General features: G+C 42.3%; 1 protein-coding gene across 1 annotated transcript; it reads left to right on the top strand.

Annotated features, from left to right (window-relative positions):
- LOC118393394 (phosphatidate cytidylyltransferase 2-like) lies at positions 1 to 22,349 on the top strand. The gene is made up of 13 exons (XM_035786033.2): positions 1 to 234; positions 3,149 to 3,291; positions 3,753 to 3,849; positions 4,410 to 4,507; positions 5,021 to 5,160; positions 6,311 to 6,369; positions 13,603 to 13,685; positions 16,189 to 16,276; positions 16,424 to 16,492; positions 16,581 to 16,733; positions 17,378 to 17,497; positions 17,780 to 17,883; positions 19,624 to 22,349. Exons 1-13 carry the CDS (start codon positions 169 to 171, stop codon positions 19,745 to 19,747), a joined length of 1,344 nt encoding a protein of 447 aa, XP_035641926.1. The 5' UTR covers positions 1 to 168; the 3' UTR covers positions 19,748 to 22,349.
- Positions 22,350 to 23,964: the final 1,615 nt, after the last annotated feature.

A 23,964-nucleotide genomic window follows, 5' to 3' on the forward strand; every position in this document is an offset into this window, starting at 1 on the left:
GTGGGAGGGGCAACGCAGTGAAAGGAACGTGCATCATCTGGGGCAAAAAATAATTTCTGTCGAACCAAACGGGCGTATTTGTTATTTAGCAAGCTAGCAAAGGTTATAAAATAGCTAGCAAGCCGTAACATACACTCCTCTGTAGTAGCCTGGACAAGAGTTGCACAGATGACAGAGCTACGGCACCGCGGAACGACGGAAAACGACCTACAACATCAACAATCCGAAGACAAGGTACGGAGTGTTTATGGACTGCGGTTTGGACAGACCTCTAGCTAGCTAGCCAAGGGAAGAGAAACATCCGCTACATGCACATGATGCAGCGAGACCCTTCCACACATTATGATATAGTAATTATAGCACATGTTTTAGCTAGTTAACTATATCTAGTGTAACATGCAAGTTAGCTAGTTGACCAGCCACGTCTGCAATTAATACATTTGCGCTAGCTTGCTATCAAAACAGATAAAATGTTAACAACACGATATGGATGCTGCTTTGCTGCTAACATTAGTTCTAACATGAAAGGCACTCGTTTACTTCAGTGGTTAGCTGTTTAGCTATCTTATCTAACGTTAACGTTTGCCTGTGTTGCCAGGTCAAAGAGGGCAGCTAAAGTTAGGTATTTCAATTGATTAAATCGAAGATCGTTCCATGTCATTTCAGCAGGCCATAACACCCACCATCTCAGATGGTTCTGAAATCGTTTCTGTAGTTAGAAACAGGTACGATTAGTATTCACGCAAGATTATTTTGTTTAAATATCATTTGATCTCTGAGAAATCAATGGACTTGATCAAATTATATTTCAACAAAATAATGTTGCTGGAATGATAATCTTATCTGTTTACTTTCTATCAACAGAAACGATTTCAGAACAATCTGATGGTGGGTGTTAATCCTCTTTCTTGTGCTTTTTGAGGTGGAACGACCTTCAATTTAGTCAAACTCTGCCTAGTTTTTCCAATGTATGGGTTGGATTTCAACTCATAAGGTAGCTAGGCTGAAATGAAAAGGCCAATCAACTGCAGGAAGGACAACCCACATACACATTTGTAGCCAGATACAAATATACTTCCACAACTGCCTCAACTTAGCTAGTGTGCACCAACAAACTAACATGGTTCAAGCACACCAAGACAGTCGTGAAGAGGGCACAACAAAACCTATTCGCCCCCAGGAGACTGAAAAGATTTGCCGTGGGTCCTCAGATCCTCAAAAGGTTCTACAGCTGCACCATCGAGAGCATCCTGACTGGTTGCATCACTACCTGGTATGGAAACTGCTTGGCCTCCGACCGCAAGGCACTACAGTGGGTAGTGCGTACGGCCCAGTACATTTCTGGGGCCAAGCTTCCTGCCATCCAAGAACTCTATACCTGGCGGTGTCAGAGGAAGGCCCTAAAAATTGTCAGACTCCAGCCATCCTAGTCATAAACTGTTCTCTCTGCTACTGTATGGCAAGCGGTACCGGAGCACCAAGTCTAGGTCCAAGAGGCTTCTAAACAACTTTTACCCCAAAGCCATAAGACTGCTGAACATCTAATCAAATGGCTACCCAGACTATTTGCATTGCCCCCCCCCCCCCTTTTATGCTGCTGCTACTCTCTGTTATTATCTATGCATAAGTCTATACATAAGTCACATTAATAACTCAACTAACCGGTGCCCCTGCACATTGACTCTGTAGCGGTACCCCCTGTATATAGCCTCTTCATTGTTATTTTACTGCTGCTCTTTAATTATTTGTTTCATTTTTTAATATATATTTTTTCTTAACTGCATTTTTGGTTAAGGGCTTGTAAGTAAGCATTTCACTGTAAGTTGTATTTGGCGCATGTGACAAATAAAATGTGATTTGATGCCAGTTTTGAACTCTTTTGAAGAAAGAAACATTAGTTATATGTTAAAGTCAAGGGTGTTCATAAGTTCTAATAAAAACAGATAGTGTCCAGCAGCTTTGGTGTGTATTGCCTGTTCTCTAATTCGACACAGTTCCACTTTGGGGCTTTATTAGATTTTCAGTGCCCCTACACTTCGCCTTGCATTCTTGCTTCAGTAGAATGTAGTCCTGGGTGGCTTGGCATAGGGCCTTGCATTATGGGTTTTGATCAGTAATTGACATTACCCCCAATCTGGGTTTGACTGCTGAAGAGAAGGATAGTGTTAACAACTGTCAGGCAGGCCTCGTGCAGCTGTGTTGTGCTAGTGGTATAGAGCTGTGGTGCTCTGCTGTCTATGGTTCGGTGTAGTCATATGTCACTGTAGGAGTTCCCTGACTGCAGATGCAACTTTCCATGGAAAACAAGTTGTCTGTCATCTGCACCCTCAATTTTTTGTTGTTGTTGAAACCATATGAGCCAAATTTAGAAGAGTAGGCCTAAGCTTGCATGATTGACAGGATTCAAAAGACAAGGCAGAAATAGCATAGGCCTACATTACGTAATTAACATGGTTTAATAAATCTTTTGATTCTGATGTGAAATGGGAAAGAGTGTAGTGGTACTCTTTCCTACACAGGAAGCATGAAAATGGTCTCTTCAGTAGCAGGAGTGTTGTTTGTGTGAAAGGAGGGGCTATTTTTAACCAAGGCATCCTGACTGACGTGATATGGTCTCCATGGAAACCAGCGAGCCTGGAGGATCCATCAGCTTGATGGCTACTGCTGTGTGTGTGTGTTTGCAACCAACATAGCTGTTAGCCTACACTATTTCTATCTGTTGTGTTATTAGGAGGTTAGACAAAAGTGTTACTTTGGTAGCGCCCGGGGGGGGGGAGCGACAACAAGGACTTTACAGCAGTCTGCTGTCTCCTGATAACACATTTTGGTGACTGTTACCACGGAAAAGTAGAGGGTCATCCAGATTAATGCAGTTTCACAACAAAAGCTCTCGGAGCATCAAGGGGCAGACAGACACTGAAATATATTGATTTCTCTGTCGCTATCAGACCTACATTTATCATGCAGAATATCCTAACACCAAATCAGGAAAGCTCTACAAGATTCCTTGCAATGTTTTTATTCACTGACAAAAAAAATTGAGCTAGAAAGGAAGTGGGAGAGCATTCCTCATAGGTAGCTAGCTGTGTTTATGTACATTGTCTGACTCACTCTCTCCCCGTCTGTCTGTCTGTCTGTCTCTCTCTAGGGATCTGAGAGTGAGGGGAAAGCAGAGAAGGATGGGGCGTCTGACAGTGAGAGCAAGCCTGATACAGGACCCCCGGGGGTGCCTGTCCCTGCTGATGACACCCCCGAAGTCCTCAACAAAGCCCTGTCTGGACTGTCCTCACGGTAAACACTACCAAAGTAACAGATTTCTATTTACTATCTTCTCATGGTAATCCCAACATCCAGTTTGGGAATTGTTTACAGCAAGGGAAAGATCATAGATTCACAACACACGGTGCCTGAGTCCCACAGGGTTCGGGTTAAAAGTAGTGCCACTTTATAGGGAATAGGGTGCCATTTGGGACACATGAAGCCTATAGCATTTTTTTGTACTGTCTTCTGTTTGCTCCTCCTTCCTAACAACATCCTGCTGTTCAGTCATGGATATTTGAATGCTTATGAAACCGCACCTGAAATACTCAATAGAACTCCTATTGATCTGTGTCGGCCGATATTGACATTCTTTAGGAATGTGTTGGTCAACAAATATCTTGGATGCTTATTGTTCCCCTCTTCATTTCACTGTGTTAATTTCACAATCTATTAAACACAGCATACGGGGTATTAACTGTGTGTGTTCTCAGATGGAAGAACTGGTGGGTGCGAGGGATCCTGACTCTGGCCATGATCTCCTTCTTCTTCTTCATCATCTACCTGGGCCCCATGGTGCTCATGCTGATTGTGAGTGCTCCTACTCTCTAAGCCTTCTGTCAGTCCAGTTTGTTAGCCGATCCCAAATCGCTCCCTTGGCCCCTCGCAGTTTCCAGATCAGTAGGTTCAGGATAGGTGAAAGCAGTGCATCGGTGGCGCTTCTACCATGTTGTTAACACACCTTACAGATCTGCAGAAACAAAGCGTTAGGAGAGGGTGAGGGATTTAATTGGGTCTGTCCTTTTAATAGTTTCAGGTTCAGAGTGTAGGTCAGTGGAAATCTGTTGGACTTGTTGGGAGGGAGAAAGCATGCTGCCACATCCAGACACTGCAGGAACTAAATCGAGAGCACAAAAAAACTCTAAATGGTCATTGCACAAGACATGTCCAAATGTGTATGATTAAATTAGATGGTTTTGAGCAATGAGGAATCATACACAGACCAGATGCTGTTGTTAGAGCGATATCAAATGTGTGGAAGGGGAATTCCATGTAGATGATACCAACACTCAGTCATCGGCAAACCTCAGTAATTTATTACAGACCAGTTGTATATTTGCAGTAATATTGGATTATCTGTCTCTGCCCAGGTGCTGTGTGTGCAGATCAAATGCTTCCAAGAAATCATCCACATTGGTTACAGTGTGTACCACTCCTACCACCTGCCCTGGTTCAGAACGTTGAGCTGGTGAGACACACACACACAGTTCTATGTCTGTGTTTAAGGTTAAACTGCAACTAACCATTTGGCCACCCAAAATAATGAATTGCATGTTTTATTTCATTGCAGACTTCCTGAGATTTGTTGGTCTTGGTAATGTTTACCCACTTTAGTGTTTATCTAGCTTATTAAACCAATCAGCAGATAGACTATATCATGTTTGTTAGCTGATCAAATTGAGTATATAGAAGTGTAGTTTTTTAACCAACGTAGTGGGGATAGCATTTGTAGTATGATTGTGGTCTCCTGCCATTCATATTGCACTATGTTGGAAAAAACTGGTGAAAAGCTCCTAACATTTATTGATGTAAATATTGAACCCATAATGTCTCTTAATGGCTTCAGATGCATGCAAACCCCAAAGTTCACCTTTACACCAGACTTTTCTAGACTGGAGTGCATAGTGCAGTTGATCTGTGTTCTGTGTTGCAACAGTTCTGACCTCACCTTCCTCCTTCCCCTCCTCATCCTCCCCCTCAGGTACTTCCTACTGTGTGTGAACTATTTCTTCTACGGCGAGACGGTGACGGACTACTTCTCTAATCTGGTGCAGAGGGAGGAGCCGTTGCGCATCCTCAGCAAATACCACCGCCTCATCTCCTTTGCCATGTACCTCACTGGTGAGGCTGTGGCTCAAGTTCTAAGTAGCTTCCTTGTGTTTTCCTCCCTGATCACTGATCTGGCCAGGCAGGATATATGGATATATGCTTTCAGGGAGTATTGAGTGAGACGGGAGGGAGAAGGGCAGTCCTCTTTTCAACTTTTAGTGTTGCTTTAGTCACTATTGGAGCTTCTGCAATTTCTATCAGTTTTTACCTGACTACGGGTTTGGTACAAGTCTCAAACGGAAGATCCACTGTGCTTCACTTGCTCCTCGCGCTTTCAGTCAGTTGGTGCAGCAGTATGGCAGCAGGATGTGGTAAAGACAGGCAGCACTTGACTTGCCAACGGCTGTTTTAGACTGCATGATCACAACTCGACTCCGTGCCTCTCAAGGTGAAAGGAGAGGAAAGTAAATACCCACCCCTCCTTCATTCACTCCTCCCTTTGGGTACATATAAAAGCCAGGCCAGGTTGTTTACTGTGGAAATGCTGACAGGAAAAGGCTTTTAAGGTAATCGGGACATCTCCCCACTGCCAGATAATATAGAGTGAGCTCACAGGGTCAGCTAGTTCTATAAAGATACACTAGCAGAACACTGTGTGCTTTGTTCTAGCCTGGTCCCAGATCTGTTTGTGACGTGGCCGCCACAATGACCATAAAGTTGGCAAGACTGCACACACGGATCTGGGACCAGGCTAGCTTTGTTCTTCTCTGATGAAGCCCATCTAACCAAATAATGTGAATTGGATGGATGTCTTGCCATCCAATATTCAGATGTCCAAGTTGTCCTAACTGGATTATAGTCACATTGGCTTGATCTAATTTGTTTGATTCAGTAAAAGCCTCTTACTCCGAAGGCTGTCTTCTTACTCTGCTTTGGGCAAGAATAGAATTCTTGGAACTGTAAGAAATGAAGAGTTCGATGCTGCACATTCACGTGATTGTCTTTTTATCTGTTACTGACTTTGGCAGGCTTTTAACCTCGGAACACAGAACCAAATTGGCATTTATGCGTCACTGAAGATTGAGTTTTCAGGATGATGTACAAGCATGCAGTTACCGGTCCTCAGTTTGAAAGCAAAGAATGACAATAACTACTAAAAACAGGCTGTGACTCCAAAATGCTTTGTTGACTTGTTTTCCCCTCTTCTTTGTGTTTTTTGCAGGTTTCTGCATGTTTGTGCTGAGCCTGGTGAAGAAACACTATCGCCTGCAGTTCTACATGGTGAGTGTTTGTGTGCATGTGTAGTGTACTGGGCATAGTGTTTGTGTGTTCTGTATTATATGAGCCTTCTTCCTCTTGGCTACTATTATGTTATTGATGTGGCCCGGCCTAAAAACGTGTAAGCCCTCCAACAGTGTTCTGGGTCCGTTCCAGGACATAAGACCAGGGCCTCATCCACAGTAGGGGTTCTTCGCTCCACCACATTCTTACTTTCAACTTACTGTTGTAATAGCAGAATGCACAAGGTTCCCCAATGCTGTAATGGGGGCCTGAGGGAAAAAGTTTGGGAACCCCAGATCTACAGTAACTTCAGAAAGTATTCATACACCTTGACTTTCTCCACATTTTGTTGTTACAACCTGAATTTAAAATGTATTCAATTTATATATATTTTTTCGCTGGCTTACACACATTACCCCATAATGTCAAGGTGGAATTGTTTTTAGAAAATTGTACTAATTAAAAGCTGAAATGTCTTGAGTTAATAAGTGTTCAACCCCTTTGTTATGTCAGGCCTAAATAAGTTCAGGACAAAACATTTGCGTAACAATTTATTTTAGGATGAGGCCTGTTTTTCTTTGGAAGCCAGGAGGCGGCTAGTATCAGCTACATTCATCCCTATACTAGACTATGCTGATATTTTATATATAATTGCTTCTGCTCAGTGTTTGAGATCAATTAACACCCTTTACCATGGAGCAGTGAGATTTATTTTAAACTGTAAAACTATTAAGCACCACTGCACTTTTATATACCAGGCTTGGCTGGTCTTCTCTAGTCACTTGTAGTCAATGGTATACTTTTATTTACAAAGCCATTTTGGGTTTACTACCATTTTTTGAGGGCCTTTTTATTCTCCAGAAATGTGGTGGATACTCTCTTCGTTCTCAGGACTTTATCCTGCTAACTGTTCCAAATGTCCGAACTGAATTTGGTAAAAGGGCTTTCATGTACTCTGTTCCATCGGTTTGGAGCACCTTACAAAATACTTTTAAACTGGAATAACTAAAAATGTGATCAAAATAAAATAACACGCCTGGGATTGAACCCGGGTGTCTTAGACTGCTGCGCCACTCGGGAGGCGGCCAATGGGGACTCTAAAACAATTCGTTAAATGACCACAATAGTAACCTAATTGACAGAGTGAAAAGGAAACGTACGGAATAAAAATATTTCAAAACATGCTTCCTGTTTACAACAAGGCACTAAAGTAATACTGCAAAAAAATGTGGCAAAGCATTTCACATTTTGTCCTGAATACAAAGTGTTATGTTTGGTGCAAATCCAATACAACACATTACTGAGTACCACTCTTCATATTTTCAAGCATAGTCGTGGCTGCATCATGTTAAGGGTATGCTTGTAATCATTAAGGACTGGAAATGGGAAACTGAATGATGCTAATCACAGACCAAGTTAGTTTTGACTTAACTCTGCTTGAAAATGTATGGAAAGACCTAAAAAATATGGTTGTCTAGCAATGATCACCGGCAACCAATTTGACAGAGCTTGAAGAATTTTGATCGGCAAATGTTTCACAATCCAGGTGTGGAGATCTCTTAGAGACTTACCCAGAAAGACTCACAGCTGTAATTGCTGCCAAAGGTGATTCTAATATGTATTGACTCAGGGGGTTGAATAGTTATTTAGTCAAGATATATTAGTGTTGTATTTTTCTTCCACTTAGACGTTTGTTATTTGTGTAGATCGTTGACAAATAATGACAATTAAATCAATTTGAATCCCACTTCGTAACACAACAAAATGAGGAAAAAAGGTGTGTGAATACTTTCTGAAGACACTTTATCTGCTGCCTTTCTCTCTGTCACACTCACACACAGCTCGAGGCTTTGTGTTCTGAGCTCTGTCTTGACCATGTAAGGTAGTGAAAGAGCTGAGCGCTGCAAGGAAACACAGTGCATTCGGAAAGTATTCAGACCCCTTGACTTTTTCCACATTTTGTAACGTTACAGCCTTATTATAAATGGATTAAAACGTCAATCTACCCACAATACCCTATAATGACAAAGCAAAACCAGTTATGTTTGCAAATTTATATAAAAAAATAACTATCACATTTACACAAGTATTCAGACCCTTTACTCAGTACTTTGTTGAAGCACCTTTGGCAGCGATTACAGCCTCAAGTCTTCTTGGGTATGACGCTGCAAGCTTGGCACACCTGTATTTGGAGGGTTTCTCACATTCTTCTCTGCAAATCCTCTCAAGCTCTGCTTGGATTCCGAGACTCGGTTAGCTTTTAACAGCTAGGACCGCTATGTCTTGTCCCGGAATTCTGCTTAACAAAGGTTGAAGCCTGCTTGATAGAGATGCTAAGCTGCTAGCCATCAAGCTAACGAAGTTGGTACTAAATTAGTTTTGCAATGGAGCCCTTTTTGTCTGGAGAAATAAATTAATGGTTTCAGCGCTGTAGGAGCTGTATCTACTACGCTTTGTTTCGGGACAATCCGGATCACTGATAGTTCCAATGCAGCAATTGCTTCCTTGATCACGCAGGTCGCCAGCCTTCGTAAGAAACTGGAAAAAACGCAGAGTGGAATGTGTACATTTTCTAAGCCGGTGGCTGGATGGCGTTCACGCTTGTTGGATTCCTTGTTTGTCGTTATCCGACTTGCCGGTGTTGCCCGGAGCTCCCCATTCAGTTGAAGGAGCACAGCAAGAGGAGCAAGGCAATCAACGATGGTCACATGTCACAAGCCGTGGAAGTCGAAGATAGCGGCCTCCTGCAAAGCAGTTTAAACTCCCAACGAGAGGCCCAGAGTGGATTCAAACAAGGAATAGTTTTGCTCTCCTGGAGCCTGAGCTTCCTGCACTTTCATCGCTTCGGGTGCCTGTGTCTGCGGCCGCAGGGCCTACTATTACGATGTCGACAACCTTCAGCCCTGCTCTGGATCGAACTGGGCTTCTCCATCTGTCAGACGCCTGCAACGGGCTCAAATTATCCTGCCTCTCGCCCGTCCATAAAAGGTTCTCCGACTCCTGTGAACTGTGGGAGTGGGCAGATTCTCATCCTTCTTGCCAGCTGTGATTTTTGGCAGCTCCATGGTAAGAAATGTGACCGCTCCTGGTGCAAAAACAATGTACTATCCTGGAGCTCAAGTAAATTTACATTACTAAGCTGCTCCCGAATGTACTACGTCAGGACATGGAAATCGACTCTATCGTAGTCCATGTGGGTTTTTAATGACATTATGAACGGCAGTTCTGAACAGTTGAAACTGGATTTTAAGAGAGCTGATTGACTCTGCTAGACACTAACAAAAGACCCATCATATCTGGACCTGTGCCCTCTCAATCGTGGCATTGAACGCTTTAGCAGGATTCTTTCTCCTCACAACTGGCTACGTGATTATTGCAGCTCAGTGAGTGTAACTTCTGACAATTTCGATACCTTTTGGAAACAAAACACATTTTATAAGGAGGATGGGATCCACCCAAATCATTTGGGTTCCTTTATCCTTCACAGCGTTATAAGGCTGTGTTGAGACAATGACTTATCAATGACCCAAGCCCAGCTCAGCTAATCCCTACCATTTGTGACGCAGAATTGCCATAATTCTTCAGCAAATGTACATTAAACCAGGGGCGTTGGTAGATGCAATGTAAGTAACCTAATTTATGTCCCTCTAACTGCCCTGAATGTCTCTGCTGATCCTACAGCTATTGTATACTGTAATCATGTGCCTATGAACCAGAAATGTGCTTGAAAGCAGTATCCTGATCCACTGGCTGTAGTGATCATAATATAGTAGCCATATCTAGGAAAACCAACGTTTATAATGCTGGGCCTAATATAGTGTATAAGATGTCATACAATACGTTTTGTAGTGATTCCTATGTTGATGTAAATATTTGTTGGTCCGTGGTGTGTAATGAGGAGCAAACAGACACTGCACTTGACACATTTATGAAATAGTTTATTTCAGTAACTACTAAGCATGAACCTATTAAGAAAATGTCAGTGAAAACAACTGTTACATCCCCTTGGATTGATGAAGTATTGAACATTTGTATGGTTGAGGGAAGAGGCAAAAGGAATGGCAAATAAGTCTGGCTGTTCAAACAAAATGGCAAGCAAATTGCAAAAGCATGTGACTAAACTGAATAAAAAGAAAACTACACTATGAAACAAAGATAAATAACAAAGAATGATAGTAGAAAGCTTTGGAGCACCATTCATTGACTCAGATGGCTCATTCATCACAAAACCAACTTATATTGACAACTACTTCAATGATTTTTTTCATAGGCAAGATTAGCAAATTTAGGGATGACATGCCAGCAACAAACACTGACACTACAAATCCAAGTATATCTGAACAAATTATGAAAGACAAGCATTGTAATTTTGAATTCCGTAAAGTCCTTGTCTATCAACAATGACAAGCCACCGGGGTCTGACAACTTAGATGGAAAATGACTGAGGATAATAGCGGACGATATTGCCACTCCTATTTACCATATGTTCAATTTAAGCCTACTTACTATAAAGTGTGTGCCCCCAGTCTTAGAGGGAAGTTAAAGTAATTTAATTTATTTATAAAACTAAAAGCATTGTAAGTAGTAAATACAATTTGGAACAAATCATTCACTAAACCCTAATCCTCAACTAAATCTTGTAATAAAACATGTGGAAATGAAGCAAGTTGAGGACTCATGGTCAAAACATATTGATACAACAGTACCTAAAAGATGGGGAGAAGTCTGTCCGTAATAAAGTGCTGCCCTACCTTCTTAACAGCAGTATCAACAATGCAGGTCCTACAGGCCTAGTTTTGTCACAACTGAACAGTTCAGGTTCCACAAAAAGGGACTTAGGAAAATTGCAATTAGCTCAGAACAAGGCAGCACGGCTGGTCCTTGGACATACACAGAGATCAAATAATATGCATGTCAATCTCTCCTGGCTCAAAGTGGAGAGATTGACTTCATCACTACTTGTATTTATGAGCGGTATTGACATGTTGAGTACACCGAGCTGTCTGAACTACTGGCGCTCAGCTCGCCTACCCATACATACCCCACAAGACATGCCACGAGGTCTCTTCAAGTAACTGATGATGCCAGCAGTAAAATGTAGATTTAAATAAATAATAAGATAAAAATACACCTTGTGGAACCGCGGGGACTGATTCCACACCAACATAGGAACAGACACATGCATACACTCACACGATAACACACACGTACACATGGATTTTGTACTGTAGATTAGTGGTGGAGTAGGTGCCTGAGGGGACATGGTGTGTTGGGAAATCTGAATGTATTATAATGCTTTTAAAATGGTATAAACTGCCTAAATTTTGCTGGACTACAGGAAGAGTAAAGGGGATCCATTAATAAATACAAATGTTGAATGGGGAGCGTCGACTGCATAGCTATTTTCAGGTAATTTGGAGACTTGTCCCGAAGCCACTAATGTGTTTTCTTGGCTGTGTGCTTAGTGTCGTTGTCTTGTTGGAAGGTACACCTTTGCCCAAATCTGAGGTCCTGAGTGCTCTGGTGCAGGTTTTCATCAAGGATCTCTGTACTTTGCTCCGTTCATCTTTCCCTTGATCCTGACTATTTTCCTAGGCACTGCCACTGAAAACCATCCATACAGCATGATGCTGCCACCACTTTGCTACACCGTAGGGATGGTGCCAGTTTTCCTCCAGGTGTGACCTTTGGCATTCAGGACAAAGCATTCAATCTTGGGTTCATCAGACCAGAGAATCTTGTTTCTCATGGTCAGTGTCCTTTAGGTGCCTTTTTGGAGTGGCTTCCATCTGGCCACTTTACCATAAAGGCCTGAATTGTGCTGCAGCGAGGGTTGTCCTTCTGGAAGGTTTTCCCATCTCCACAGAGCAACTGGAGCTCTGTCAGTGACCATCGGGATCTTGGTCACCTCCCTGACCAAGGTCCTTCTCCCTCGATTGCTCAGTTTAGCCGGGCGGCCAGCTCTAGAAAGAGTCTTGGTGGTTCCAAACTTCTTCCATTTTAAGAATGATGGAGAACACTGTGTTCTTGGGGACCTTAAACTGCAGATGTGTTTTGTTACCCTTCCCCAAATCTGTGCTCTGACACAATCCTGTTTCTGAGCTCTATGGACAATTCCTTTGACCTGATGGCTTGGTTTTTGGTCTGACGTACACTGTCAACTGTGGGACCTTCTATAGACCGGTGTATGTGCTTTCCCAATTAATATCCAATCAATTAAATTTACCACAGGTGGACTCCAGGTTGTAGAGCTCAAATATGAGTTTCATAGCAAAGGGTCTGAGTACTTATGTAAATAAGGTATTTTTTATTTGCAAACATTTATAAACCTGTTTTCACTCAGTCCTTGTGTGTAGATTGATGAGGAAAACAATTTATTTAATCCATTTTAGAATAAGGCTTTATTTAACGTAACAAAATGTGGAAAAAGTTAAGGGGTCTGAATACTTTCCGAATGCACTGTACACTGCAGTAACACATCAATCAGTGAGAGGGAGTGAGCTCTAAACACTGCATTCAAGCTAAACTGCCACACACTGACTGGCCTGAGGACTTCGTCTACAGCGGTATTTAAATTTTACCCAATCACATTTATTTATAAAGCCCTTTTTACATCAGCCAATGTTACAAAGTGCTGTACAGAAACCCAGCCTAAAACCTCAAACGGCAAGCAATGCAGACGTAGAAGCACGGTGGCTAGGAAAAACTCCATAGAAAGGCCGGAACCTAGAGAGGAACCAGGCCTCTTCTGGCTGTGGCGATTATAACAGAACATGGGCAAGATGTTCAAACATTCATAGATGACCATTAGGGTCAGATGAGGTCCAGAGTACTGCTGGTTTTCTATTCTACCTGATAATTAATTTCACCCACCTGGTGTCCCAGGTCTAAATCAGACCCTCATTAGTGGACAAGAATGGGAGGGGGGGTTTAAGCAGTGAAACTGGCTTCGAGGTCCAGATTTGAACGTGAGTGGTTCTAGGATATGTTTGTTGTTGCAAAGACCACAGAGCAATGATGACACACCTATAAGTAAGGATTGCTCTGCCAAATGCCATTCACGTCATTAACACTTAGAAATAAGCAGAGATTTGGCCAATGTCTAAATACCACAGTAATTGAATCATTTTCTTCCAACTTTTGGGTTCCTTAATATCACTTTTCTATAGAGATCCTATACTACATGATCTTAAGACAATATGTGTATGTAATTCTGTTTTTCCTCCCTGACAGTTTGGCTGGACTCACGTAACTCTGCTGATCGTTGTGACCCAGTCCCACCTCATCATCCACAACCTGTTTGAGGGAATGATCTGGTAAGGAATGTCCCTGTCTCTTCCTCTCTCACATGCGCACACACAGCCCACAACACATAGCACACAGAGAACATAACTATTGTAAACAGCAATGCTAATCAGATCTGACCACTAGTTGGTTTCCACTGTATGGGAGGGCAAATTCGGTGGTTGCATCTTAAATGGGCTATATAGGGACTAGGGTGTCATTTGGGACATACCCAGAGGTTAATACATGGGAGTGTTTTCATTCAGCCCACTCTTTCCGTTCTGTACAGTGGGAGGTAGAGGTCTTCACGGGCCCGTTCCCAAACAGACCTGGTCGGATCCAGACCTGGTCCATTCGCATCTGAGTGATGGAACAGCAGAAAATAAATGTTTTAAGCTATTTTATAGGGATAGCTTTTTTAATAAAGTTTTCGCCCAAATCTAACTGCCTGCTCAGGCCCTGAAGCAAGGATATGCATATTCTTGGTACCATTTGATAGGAAACACATTGAAGTTTGTGTAAATGTGAATTGAATGTAGGAGAATATAACACAATAGATCTGGTAGAAGAAAACACAAAGGGAAAAAAACGTTTTTTTCCCTACCACCATCTTTGAAATGCAACAGAAAGGTCCCAAATCTAGCCATCACAATTCCGATGGTGTCCACAAGAGGGCAGCAGTGCATGTGCCAAGTTTCAGACTGATAACTTGGAAGTATGAGCAAGCTACATGACATTTAGTGTGAAGTCACCCAGGTACATTTAGGAAAATCGTGAAGGACACATTTATATTCCATTCTTCTGCAAGAATACCGTCAAATCTGTTTACTTGGACTTTGATTTAGCTTTTCCAGTATTAGTAGCCATATTGTAAGTTCAGCATTTGCAAAACACCCAGTTTTCATAACTTCATAACTCTCCATATTCTTGCAGTTTTTGTCCAAAAGGATAAGCCTGGTTGTCGCACAAGGTTGCTGTCGCATACTCCTGTAAAGCCCAGCTCATTGGCTATCTAGCTAGCTTTGTTTGATCTGATTGGTGTTATTTGACAAAGTTACAGTCAATCAAGTGAAGACCGCCGGTGTCATCGGCGCGCCATGAAGGCATCACTCTCTGACCAAATATGGTGTCCTATAGGATATTCTACACTCCTAATGATATAGTGAAGTCTGGTTAGGTTCTAGGATCTCTGAGAAATAAATACAAAGGTAATTTGACTGGTTGAAACAACATTTCGGGTTAGATTTTCACAGATTCCTTTGCAAATTGAACGAGTGGAAATACAAAATCGATCATCCATGCTATATGGACCTTTTTTAGGATATGAAAAAGGATTTTATCTAACAAAATGACACAATGTTATCTCTGGGACCCTTGGGATGATACATTCTTAAATTTTGCTCTGATTTAAGTACACATTTCACTCTCTGAGGTGAATTTATCAAACCTATCAATGAAAAGTGTTTTGTTAGGAGCTCTCAAACAATAGCATGGCATTTTTTTTGCGCAGTAATAGCTACTGTAAATTGGACAGTGCAGTTATATTAACAAGAATTTAAGCTTTCAGCCGATATAAGACACTTATGTACCGACATTTGTTGTTTCTCTAAAATGTGCGATCATGACACACGGCGCTACATGATTTACAACTGTCCTGTTGACTGAACGCCTATCCATAAGAAGTTCCGGAGCTAAGAAAGTCTGTGGAGGGAGCGACGAGAGAGGTGCCGCTCTAGCATGCTGGGGAGGGGCTGTACTGTGAGCGAGTGATCCTGGGGAGCAGGCATGGAGAGAGGAGACTGCAACAAGCCGACTCGCACTATAGTAGCATCAAACCGGGAGAAGTTAGTTAAGCTAGCTGACGTTAGGCTAATTGAGGTTGCAGTTCATGCACCATCTCATCCTACTGTTACAAATAACTTAATTCAGAATATAAAGTAGCAGCCTCTCGGTTGGCTTTTGGTCGTTGTAGCCTATCCTCCTCCTTTAACATGGAATTAAAATGACAGAATTCAGTCTTCCATTGATTAGATATCTCCTAACTTTTGCCACGCACGGTGGATCTATGACTGTAGCCTATTGACTGCTTTGTGATTGGACGGCAACACGCGCCACCCTCCACTCTCGTGAAAAGCAATAGCAGCAGCATACATTATAACATTTCTCTACTGCAGCAGTCGCGTTCAGATCTGTACGGTCAGTCCAATTTACACATACCAGTGACAATCATATCAGATCCGATCCAGATCCATGACATTTATTTAGAATTCTGGATCCGGACCCTCTCGGGTCCCAGGCCAGTTCTCGGTTATTCGGGTACGGTGGATCCGTGAAGACCTCTAGTGGGTTAAAATACTATAAGCTGATGTAATTGCGCCATGGCAGGGGCTTGTTACAGAACATTCAGGGAAATGAACTGCGTAGAAGAGACATGCTCTGTCTCTTGTAGAGTAAATAGTTGTCTGCACAACGTACGACACTCCATTGAATATGCCCCAGTTGTTGATACCAGTTCCTCTCTCCTTCTCTGTCTAGGTTCATCGTGCCCATCTCCTGTGTGATCTGCAATGACATCATGGCCTACATGTTTGGCTTCTTCTTTGGACGTACTCCACTCATTAAGGTTAGCAAGACTGGCAGTCAGTCACACAGCTATGGTCAACAGGCAACGTAGCGATCCTATGAATATGTCATGGGTATGTGGCATTTTGCCAAAGGGATACCGTTTGACCACTCTTTTAATGTGTTAATGTGACTGTGTTCCGTGCAGCTGTCTCCTAAGAAAACCTGGGAGGGCTTCATTGGCGGATTCTTTTCGACTGTTGTGTTTGGGATCCTGGTAAGAAATTGTCATAACTAAGTGCAAAAGTTTGTATTTAAATGTGTCTCTTAGTCTTATCTTACTCCCTTTCTCCTGCTCTATCCAGTTGTCCTATGTGATGGCGGGCTACAGCTTCTTTGTGTGTCCGGTGGAGTTTAACAGCGACCGTAACAGTTTTGAGGTGGACTGTGAACCCTCTGACCTGTTCCAGCTGCAGGACTATGCCCTGCCTGCCGCCCTCGAGTCCCTCACTGGATGGGTGAGTCTGATCTGTTCTCTCTCGGTCTGGTCGGCTGGACTCTGCTTATGATCTCTGTCTGGTCTAAGGTGCCCCAGGGAGAACATTTAAAAAAAAATAAAAAATAAAAAAAAATTGTTAGAGTTAATTTTTTGCAAGTCTACACATTTTTGCCATGGGGTGGAGAGAGAATGTTGCTGTTTTAAAGCTAGTTTGCTCCAATTATACACATTTTGCTATTGGGCAGAGAGAAGATTTGCAGTTTTTTATATGATATCTGAGTGAGACTGACTAACAAAATCAATGGTGGCCCCACGGGCTTTCATTTGACCTTGATTACTACGAGTTTAGAAAGCTGGCCTCTAGACTAAATTACCAATCTGAAAAAATGTTAGCCGACATGGGCTGAGTGACTATCAGTGACCGACATAACAAGAGAGAAACTGTTGATACACAACCACATTTTGAAATGGCACTTTATGCATTCTACTATTCTAACTCCCAACAGTAAGTTGAGACCCAGTTTCAATACATTGATCTGAGGGCCTTCAAAACAGTGTCCCTTCCTTGTCCTTAAATGTCTCCTTTATTTGTCCTATTTTTGTAGAAACTGTTTGACCATATGTGAGACCAGTTTAACATCTCTCTTCTCTCTCTGTCTCCAGCCCACACTGCGCCTCTACCCATTCCAGATTCACAGCATCTCCCTGTCTGCCTTTGCCTCCCTCATGGGACCTTTCGGAGGCTTCTTTGCCAGCGGCTTTAAGAGGGCCTTCAAGATCAAGGTGACTGTCAGAACACCTCACCACTTATCACTGGGCCCGGTGGACTCACTAGAGTTGAGTAGCCTTAGTTGGCCGTGCTCATGATCTATGCTTCCGGAACCACTTGGTTGTTTCACCGTAGTTTGTGATCCACTGCAGTTTCACGCAGTCTCTGCATTGCCTTACTTTTGACTTTGCTTGAGCAAAGGGTTTCCGCAGTGCACCAGCTGTGTGTTATGTTGTCCTCTGCTCTGATGCCCTATTGCCCTGATGTCACCATGTCTGTCTGGCCTGTTATTCCAGGACTTTGCCAACACAATTCCCGGTCACGGTGGCATCATGGACCGCTTCGACTGCCAGTACCTCATGGCTACGTTCGTCAACGTCTACATCGCCAGCTTCATCAGGTAACTAGCTAGAACACCACAGGCTTATTAACTGCTTTGGCTGACAATGCTGATGTGTTAACAGGTGAAAACATATATAATTATATTTAAGTAATACGGCGCGAGGGGGTGTGGTATATGCTCCCCAAGAACAGTGGCCTCCATCATTCTTAAATGGAAGAGGTTTGGAACCACCAAGCCTCTTCTTAGTACTGGTCGCCCGGCCAAACTGAGCAATCGGGTGAGAAGGGCTTTCATCGGGGAAGTGACCAAGAACCAGATGTCAACTCTGAGCTCCAGAGTTCCTCAATCAGGCCTTTATGGTAGTGGCAAGATGGAAGCCACTCCTTAGTATAAGGCACATGACAGCCCGCTTGGAGTTTGTCAAAAGGCATGAGAAGCAAGATTCTCTGGTCTGTTGAAACCAAGATTGAACTCTTTGACCTGAATGCCAAGTGTCACGTCTGGAGAGAACCTGACACCATCCCTACGATGAAGTGTGGTGGTGGCAGCATTATGCTGTGGGAATGTTTTTCAGTGGCAGGCATTGGGAAACTAGTCAGGATTGAGAGAAAGATGAACAGAGCAAAGTACAGAGAGATCCTTGATGAAAACCTGCTCAGGACCTGAGACTGGAAGGTTCATCTTCTAACAGGACAATGACTCTAAGCACACAGCCAAGACAATGCAGGTGTGGCTTTGGGACAAGTCTCTGAATGTCCTTGAGGGGCCCAGTCAGAGCCCGGAATCGAACCCGATCAAATATCTCTGGAGAGACCTGAAAAAAGCTGTGCAGCAACGCTACCCATCCAACCTGACAGAGAGGATCTGCAGAGAAGAATGGGAGAAACTCTCCAAATCCAGGTCTGTCAAGCTTGTAGCATCATACCTAAGACGACTCGAGGCTGTAATCGCTGCCAAAGGTGCTTCAACAAAGTACTGAGTAAAGGGTCTGAATACTTATGTTAATGTGATATCAGTTTTTTATGTTTAATACATTTGCAAAAATGTATAACCAGTTTTTGCTTTGTCATTATGGGGGTAGAATTGTTTTAGTTTTTTAATATGGCGTTAATGTAACAAAATGTGGAAAAAGTCAAGGAGTCTGAATACTTTCTGAAATGCCATATCAAACTCCCCCGAGGTGCCTTAATGCTATTATAAACTGGTCACCATCGTTTGAACTACTGGCGCACAGCTCGGACACCCATGCATACCCCACAAGACATGCCACGAGGTCTCTTCACAGTCCCCAAGTCCAGAACAGACTATGGAAGGCGCACAGTACTAAATAGGGCCATGGCTACATGGAACTCTATTCCACATCAAGTAACTCATGCAAGTAGTAAAATTAGATTTTTTAAATTTCTTTTTTTTTAAACAGATAAAAAAACAAAACACCTTCTGGAACAGAGGGGACTGTAAAGCAACACAAACATAGACATGTACACATGGATTTTGTACTGTATATATGTGGTAGTGGTGAAGTAGGGGCCTGATGGCACAGTGTGTGAATGTATTGTAATGTTTTAAATGTTTTCATACCTGTGCTATATGGTCTGATATACCACGGCTGTCAACCAATCAGCATTCAGGTCTCCAGCCACCCAGTTTATAATTTGTGATTCTCTCCCAGTGGATCTGCCATTGTATAGAGACTGCAGCCTCAACCAGTTTGACTAACCAGGCCTTTCTTGGAGACCTCTTTGTGCTGTCAAAATATTACTGTATGTGATCCGTTGTGTAATCTTCTGTCTCCAGGGGCCCTAACCCTGCCAAGGTGGTCCAGCAACTCCTAGCCCTGCGCCTGGACCAGCAGCTCCACATCTTCAACTCGCTTAAGACCCACCTGACAGAGAGGGGTCTGCTGGAGGAGGAAGTCTAGGACCCCCATGGTCAGGGCCGGGGTCACCCTACTGGGGCCGGGAGGGCAGCCCCCTGGCACCAGAAAGCCCTGAAGGTGTGGGAGAAGTAGTGTGGCGCTTGTGTGAGAAAATAACTCCAGCCTTTGGGTCATTCCATTTTGTGTGTGTGTGTGTGTGTGTGTGTGTGTGAGTGACAGAGAATGTGTACATTATGACAGTGTGTCCTAAACTGTTTTCCTTCAGTGTTTCAGGTTGTCTGAGTTACTGTACCTGTTTATTTAGTCATGTCAGCCATATTATCTACAACCGTCATGTCACTTTGTGTACCACAATGAGGTCAGATGTACATTTCCACACATATACAGGATATTCTATACCTTTAGTGTGTGTGAGAATATTTCATGATACATATATGTTTTAATGCACTGCTCAACATACTCACACTGTATTGTCCTCATCCTGTCACCCTGCCTGTTTTATTCACTTCATTCGTTGTAATAATTGTTTGTATTTATAATATTGGTGGTTAAGTTTTTACATTGGTATCTTCCATTAAATCTGTGTTTTGTCTGTGCATTTTACCCCGCAGAGATTCACTCTGCTAATGGCATATGTCATGCTGCATATGTGTGTGTCTCTCTGGTTCCCAAATGGCACTCTATTTCCTATACACTACACTACTTTTGATCTGAGCCCTATTGGCTCCCTGCTCAAAAGTAGTGCACAATAAAGGGTGTCATTGTAGCCACTCATGCTTCACCTGCAGCTTCGTTCACATCCAGCCAAATGGTGTGTGTGTGTGTGTGTGTGTGTGTGTGATGTCATGTGGGGGTAGAACCATTAGAGGAAGTGGACTGTCTAAATTAGGAACAAAACACCACTAGGGATTTGACCGGATTATTGAGTATGTCATTAGTGTTACGGAATAGAGGTCAAGGGTCAAACTGTTTCCTGCACTGGATGGAGTACACAGTTGTAAAATGACAAATGAATAGTATAGGAAGACTAGTTGGTATTTCACAAAATATTTCATTGCCATTTCTGATAGTTTACTACACAGTTGTCTGCCTTAGAGTAAGAGGTTTTATGTAAAACAATTCTTCTTTTTGTGTGGGACTGATATGTTAGGGTTTTAGCGATGGTTATTTATTTGCCAATCAAGTTCCGTTATCAAAGATCAGTTGATGGTGGATGACAGCCAGAGCTGTTTTGAACAAAAATATAAAGTTAACACTTTCAAAGATTTTACTGAGATTTTACTGAGTTACACTTCATAGAAGGAAATTCATGAGGCCATAGTCTATGGATTTTGCATGACTGGGCAGGGGTGCAGCCATGGGAGGGCATACTGTAGGACCCACCCACTGGGGAGCCAGGTCCAGCCAATCAGAATGTGTTTTTCCACACAGACGCTCCCACAGGTGGAGGTCCTGGGCTGGCGTGGTCTGTGGTTGTGAGGCCGGTTGGCTGTACTGCCAAATGATCTAAAACGATGTTGGAGGTGGCTTATGGTATAGAAATTAACCTTCAATTATCTGCCAGCTGCTCTGTTGGACATTCCTGCAGTCAGCATTCCAATTGCACACTCCTTTGAAACTGTGGAATTGTGTTGTTTGACAAAACTGCATATTTTAGTGGCTTTTTATTGTCCCCAGTACAAGGTGCACCTGTGTAATGATCATGCTGTTTAATCAGCTTCTTGATATGCCACACCTGTCAGGTGGATAAATGATCACTAACAGCGATGTAAACACATTAGTGTACAAAGTTTGAGAGAAATACGTTTTTTGTGCATATGGAACATTTATGGGATCATTTATTTCAGCTCATGAAAAATGTGACCAACACTTTACATGTTGCGTTTATGTTTTTGTTCAGTGTATATATACTGTATATCTTTCTCTCTATATGCGCCATGTATTTCTGGCTCCGATGGCCATTGTTGAGGTTCTCATAGGAATGAGTGAGATGGGACACCGTCCATGTTTACATCAGCTTTTGTAATTGAAGAATAGTTACAAATGACCACCATACTTTAAAAAAAAAATGTTTTAATCTTCTAAGAGGCAGACACACTTGTTTTCAGCTGTTATAGAGTGTTGTATAGGAAGTGCCAGGCTGGTGGAGTGAATGGATCATGCTGTGTACAGTTTCCAAAGCTATGGGACAGTAATGGAGTCACATAATCACTTTGCTAGCAGTTCATGCTAACAATTTTTGCACTGCCAAGTCTGCTCCCTCTCAGACCACACTACCACAGCCTGATAGTACAAACTCTGGCTGTGTGTCCCAAATGGCAGCCTATTCCCTATATAATGTACTGCTTTTGACCAGAGTACTGTGGGCCCTGGTCAAAAGTAGTGGACTATAAAGGGAATAGGGTGCCATTTGGGGTGCAAACCCAGGCTCACAGATAGTGCTCATGGTTACACTCCCCTCCCGTGGGTCGAGAACAGTAGTAACACCTATTTCATAATCAATCTCACCAGGTGAACTAAGAATATATTTTGTAAAGCTACATAAAAGCTACAGATGCTGTTTATGTATTTCCTCCTGGTTACCATTGTGAGATCACCACCAAGGGGCTTTTGTGGTCACATGAACATAAATGGTTAAACTCTTCTCCTTAGTTGTACCCGATGTCAAGTGTTCATTTACAAGGACCAGTCTATAGACCAATCTGAGTGTGATATGACATTAATGGTGTTAGTGGGGAAACCAGGGCCTGTATTCTTTAAAGCTACAATATGTAACTTTTTGGGCGACCCAACCATATTCACATCAAAATGTGAGTTATAGATAGGTCTGTAATTCTCATTGAAAGTACGTCTAAGAAGCGGTAGATATGTTCTATCTATTTCTATTCTTCACGTTCTTAAGTTTTGTTTTGGGGTTTTTTACTTTAAGTTTTGTAAACCAGCTTCAAACAACTGAAAATATAATATATTTGTTTATGGAAAATATATTTCACAGCGGTTTAGATGGTACAATGATTTACTTTACTACACTATACTTGCTTGTTTTGCAACATAAACTGAAAATAGGCGAACTATTAGCATTTTAGCAGCCAGGAAATGGTGAAGCGATTTCTGCATATTTATGTGTCTCAGAGTGTTAGTGCTGTCTGATCTAGGATCAGATAAGCCTTTAAGATCATAGTGGCTAAAATTATATGAACAGCGAGGACAAAATCCTATATCAGCACTCCGAATCTGAGATGCTTTACGAATACGGCCCGAGGCTCATCTATCTATGAATATTAGGATTTGATGTGTTTAATTGAATAGATGGGTGTGTTGCAGGCTGACTGACCCACATACAGATTATCTTTCACTCTGACTGATCACATAGGGCCCAATGCTGATTTACTGTATAACCAGTCGATCATCAATTGATGCCATATGTGTACGGTATTTCGGGATTGGCCCCATGTTGTAGACTGATACATTATATTTGGAGTAGCCTAGGTCTAATTATATCAAGCCTCATGCATCTTGAACTTGAACAATCACTAGCTACAAAAATATTGAAAAGGTACCACCGTTTCTGTCAGTAAAATGTTTTATGTAGGATTTGAGTATCATAAGTATCACGTTTTATTCCGTGAATGTAAACAGGAAAAGAAACAAAGCAATATCAAGTAAAAATGTAGGCTGTGAAAAGTCCGTGTAGGATCCTATACTTACAGGAAGGAAGGATAATAGGGAATCCGGTGACTAAAAAGACAATGAGGTATGTTTCGTATTGGGCAAGCGTCTGCATTTCTCTACACCTCCACTGCCATTATGTCTCTGTGCTTCACATCCTCACCTTCCATCTCATCTGTCTCCACTGATATGGAAAGCCCCTCGACACTCCAAAAACACTCCACACACTCCAAAAACCATGCAGCTCTACTCCTTGAAATGCCTACTTTAAACACAGTACCCACATGTTACATGATTTTTTCCCCCCCCTATACATTTTTGTGATAATTATTTGATGTTATGTCAGTCTTCTCTACCTTGCCTGTTATTGTTATTCTGTGAATTGTATACTCTAGTGTACTGGTATTAAACTTACCTTTTGTTTTTCTATATTATTATTATTATATCATCCAAATCCAGCAGTTTAGAAATTATATTCTCTATATTCTTCTGTTTTGTACATTTACATAACTCACACATTTAGCTAATGTTCAGAGAAATATTCAGGTAATATAGGACTAGAGGAGAGACTTTGTTCAAATACTCGTGTC

Source organism: Oncorhynchus keta, chromosome 14, assembly GCF_023373465.1.
Source record: "Oncorhynchus keta strain PuntledgeMale-10-30-2019 chromosome 14, Oket_V2, whole genome shotgun sequence".
Classification (NCBI taxonomy): domain Eukaryota; kingdom Metazoa; phylum Chordata; class Actinopteri; order Salmoniformes; family Salmonidae; genus Oncorhynchus; species Oncorhynchus keta.

Bases quoted from the DNA above. Each gene is read 5' to 3' on its own strand.
- LOC118393394 (XM_035786033.2), top strand. From the start codon at position 169: ATGACAGAGCTACGGCACCGCGGAACGACGGAAAACGACCTACAACAT. The intron at 4,508-5,020 runs GTGAGACACACA...CCTCCCCCTCAG, and splicing joins TGGTTCAGAACGTTGAGCTG to GTACTTCCTACTGTGTGTGA. The intron at 16,734-17,377 runs GTGAGTCTGATC...CTCTGTCTCCAG, and splicing joins TCGAGTCCCTCACTGGATGG to CCCACACTGCGCCTCTACCC.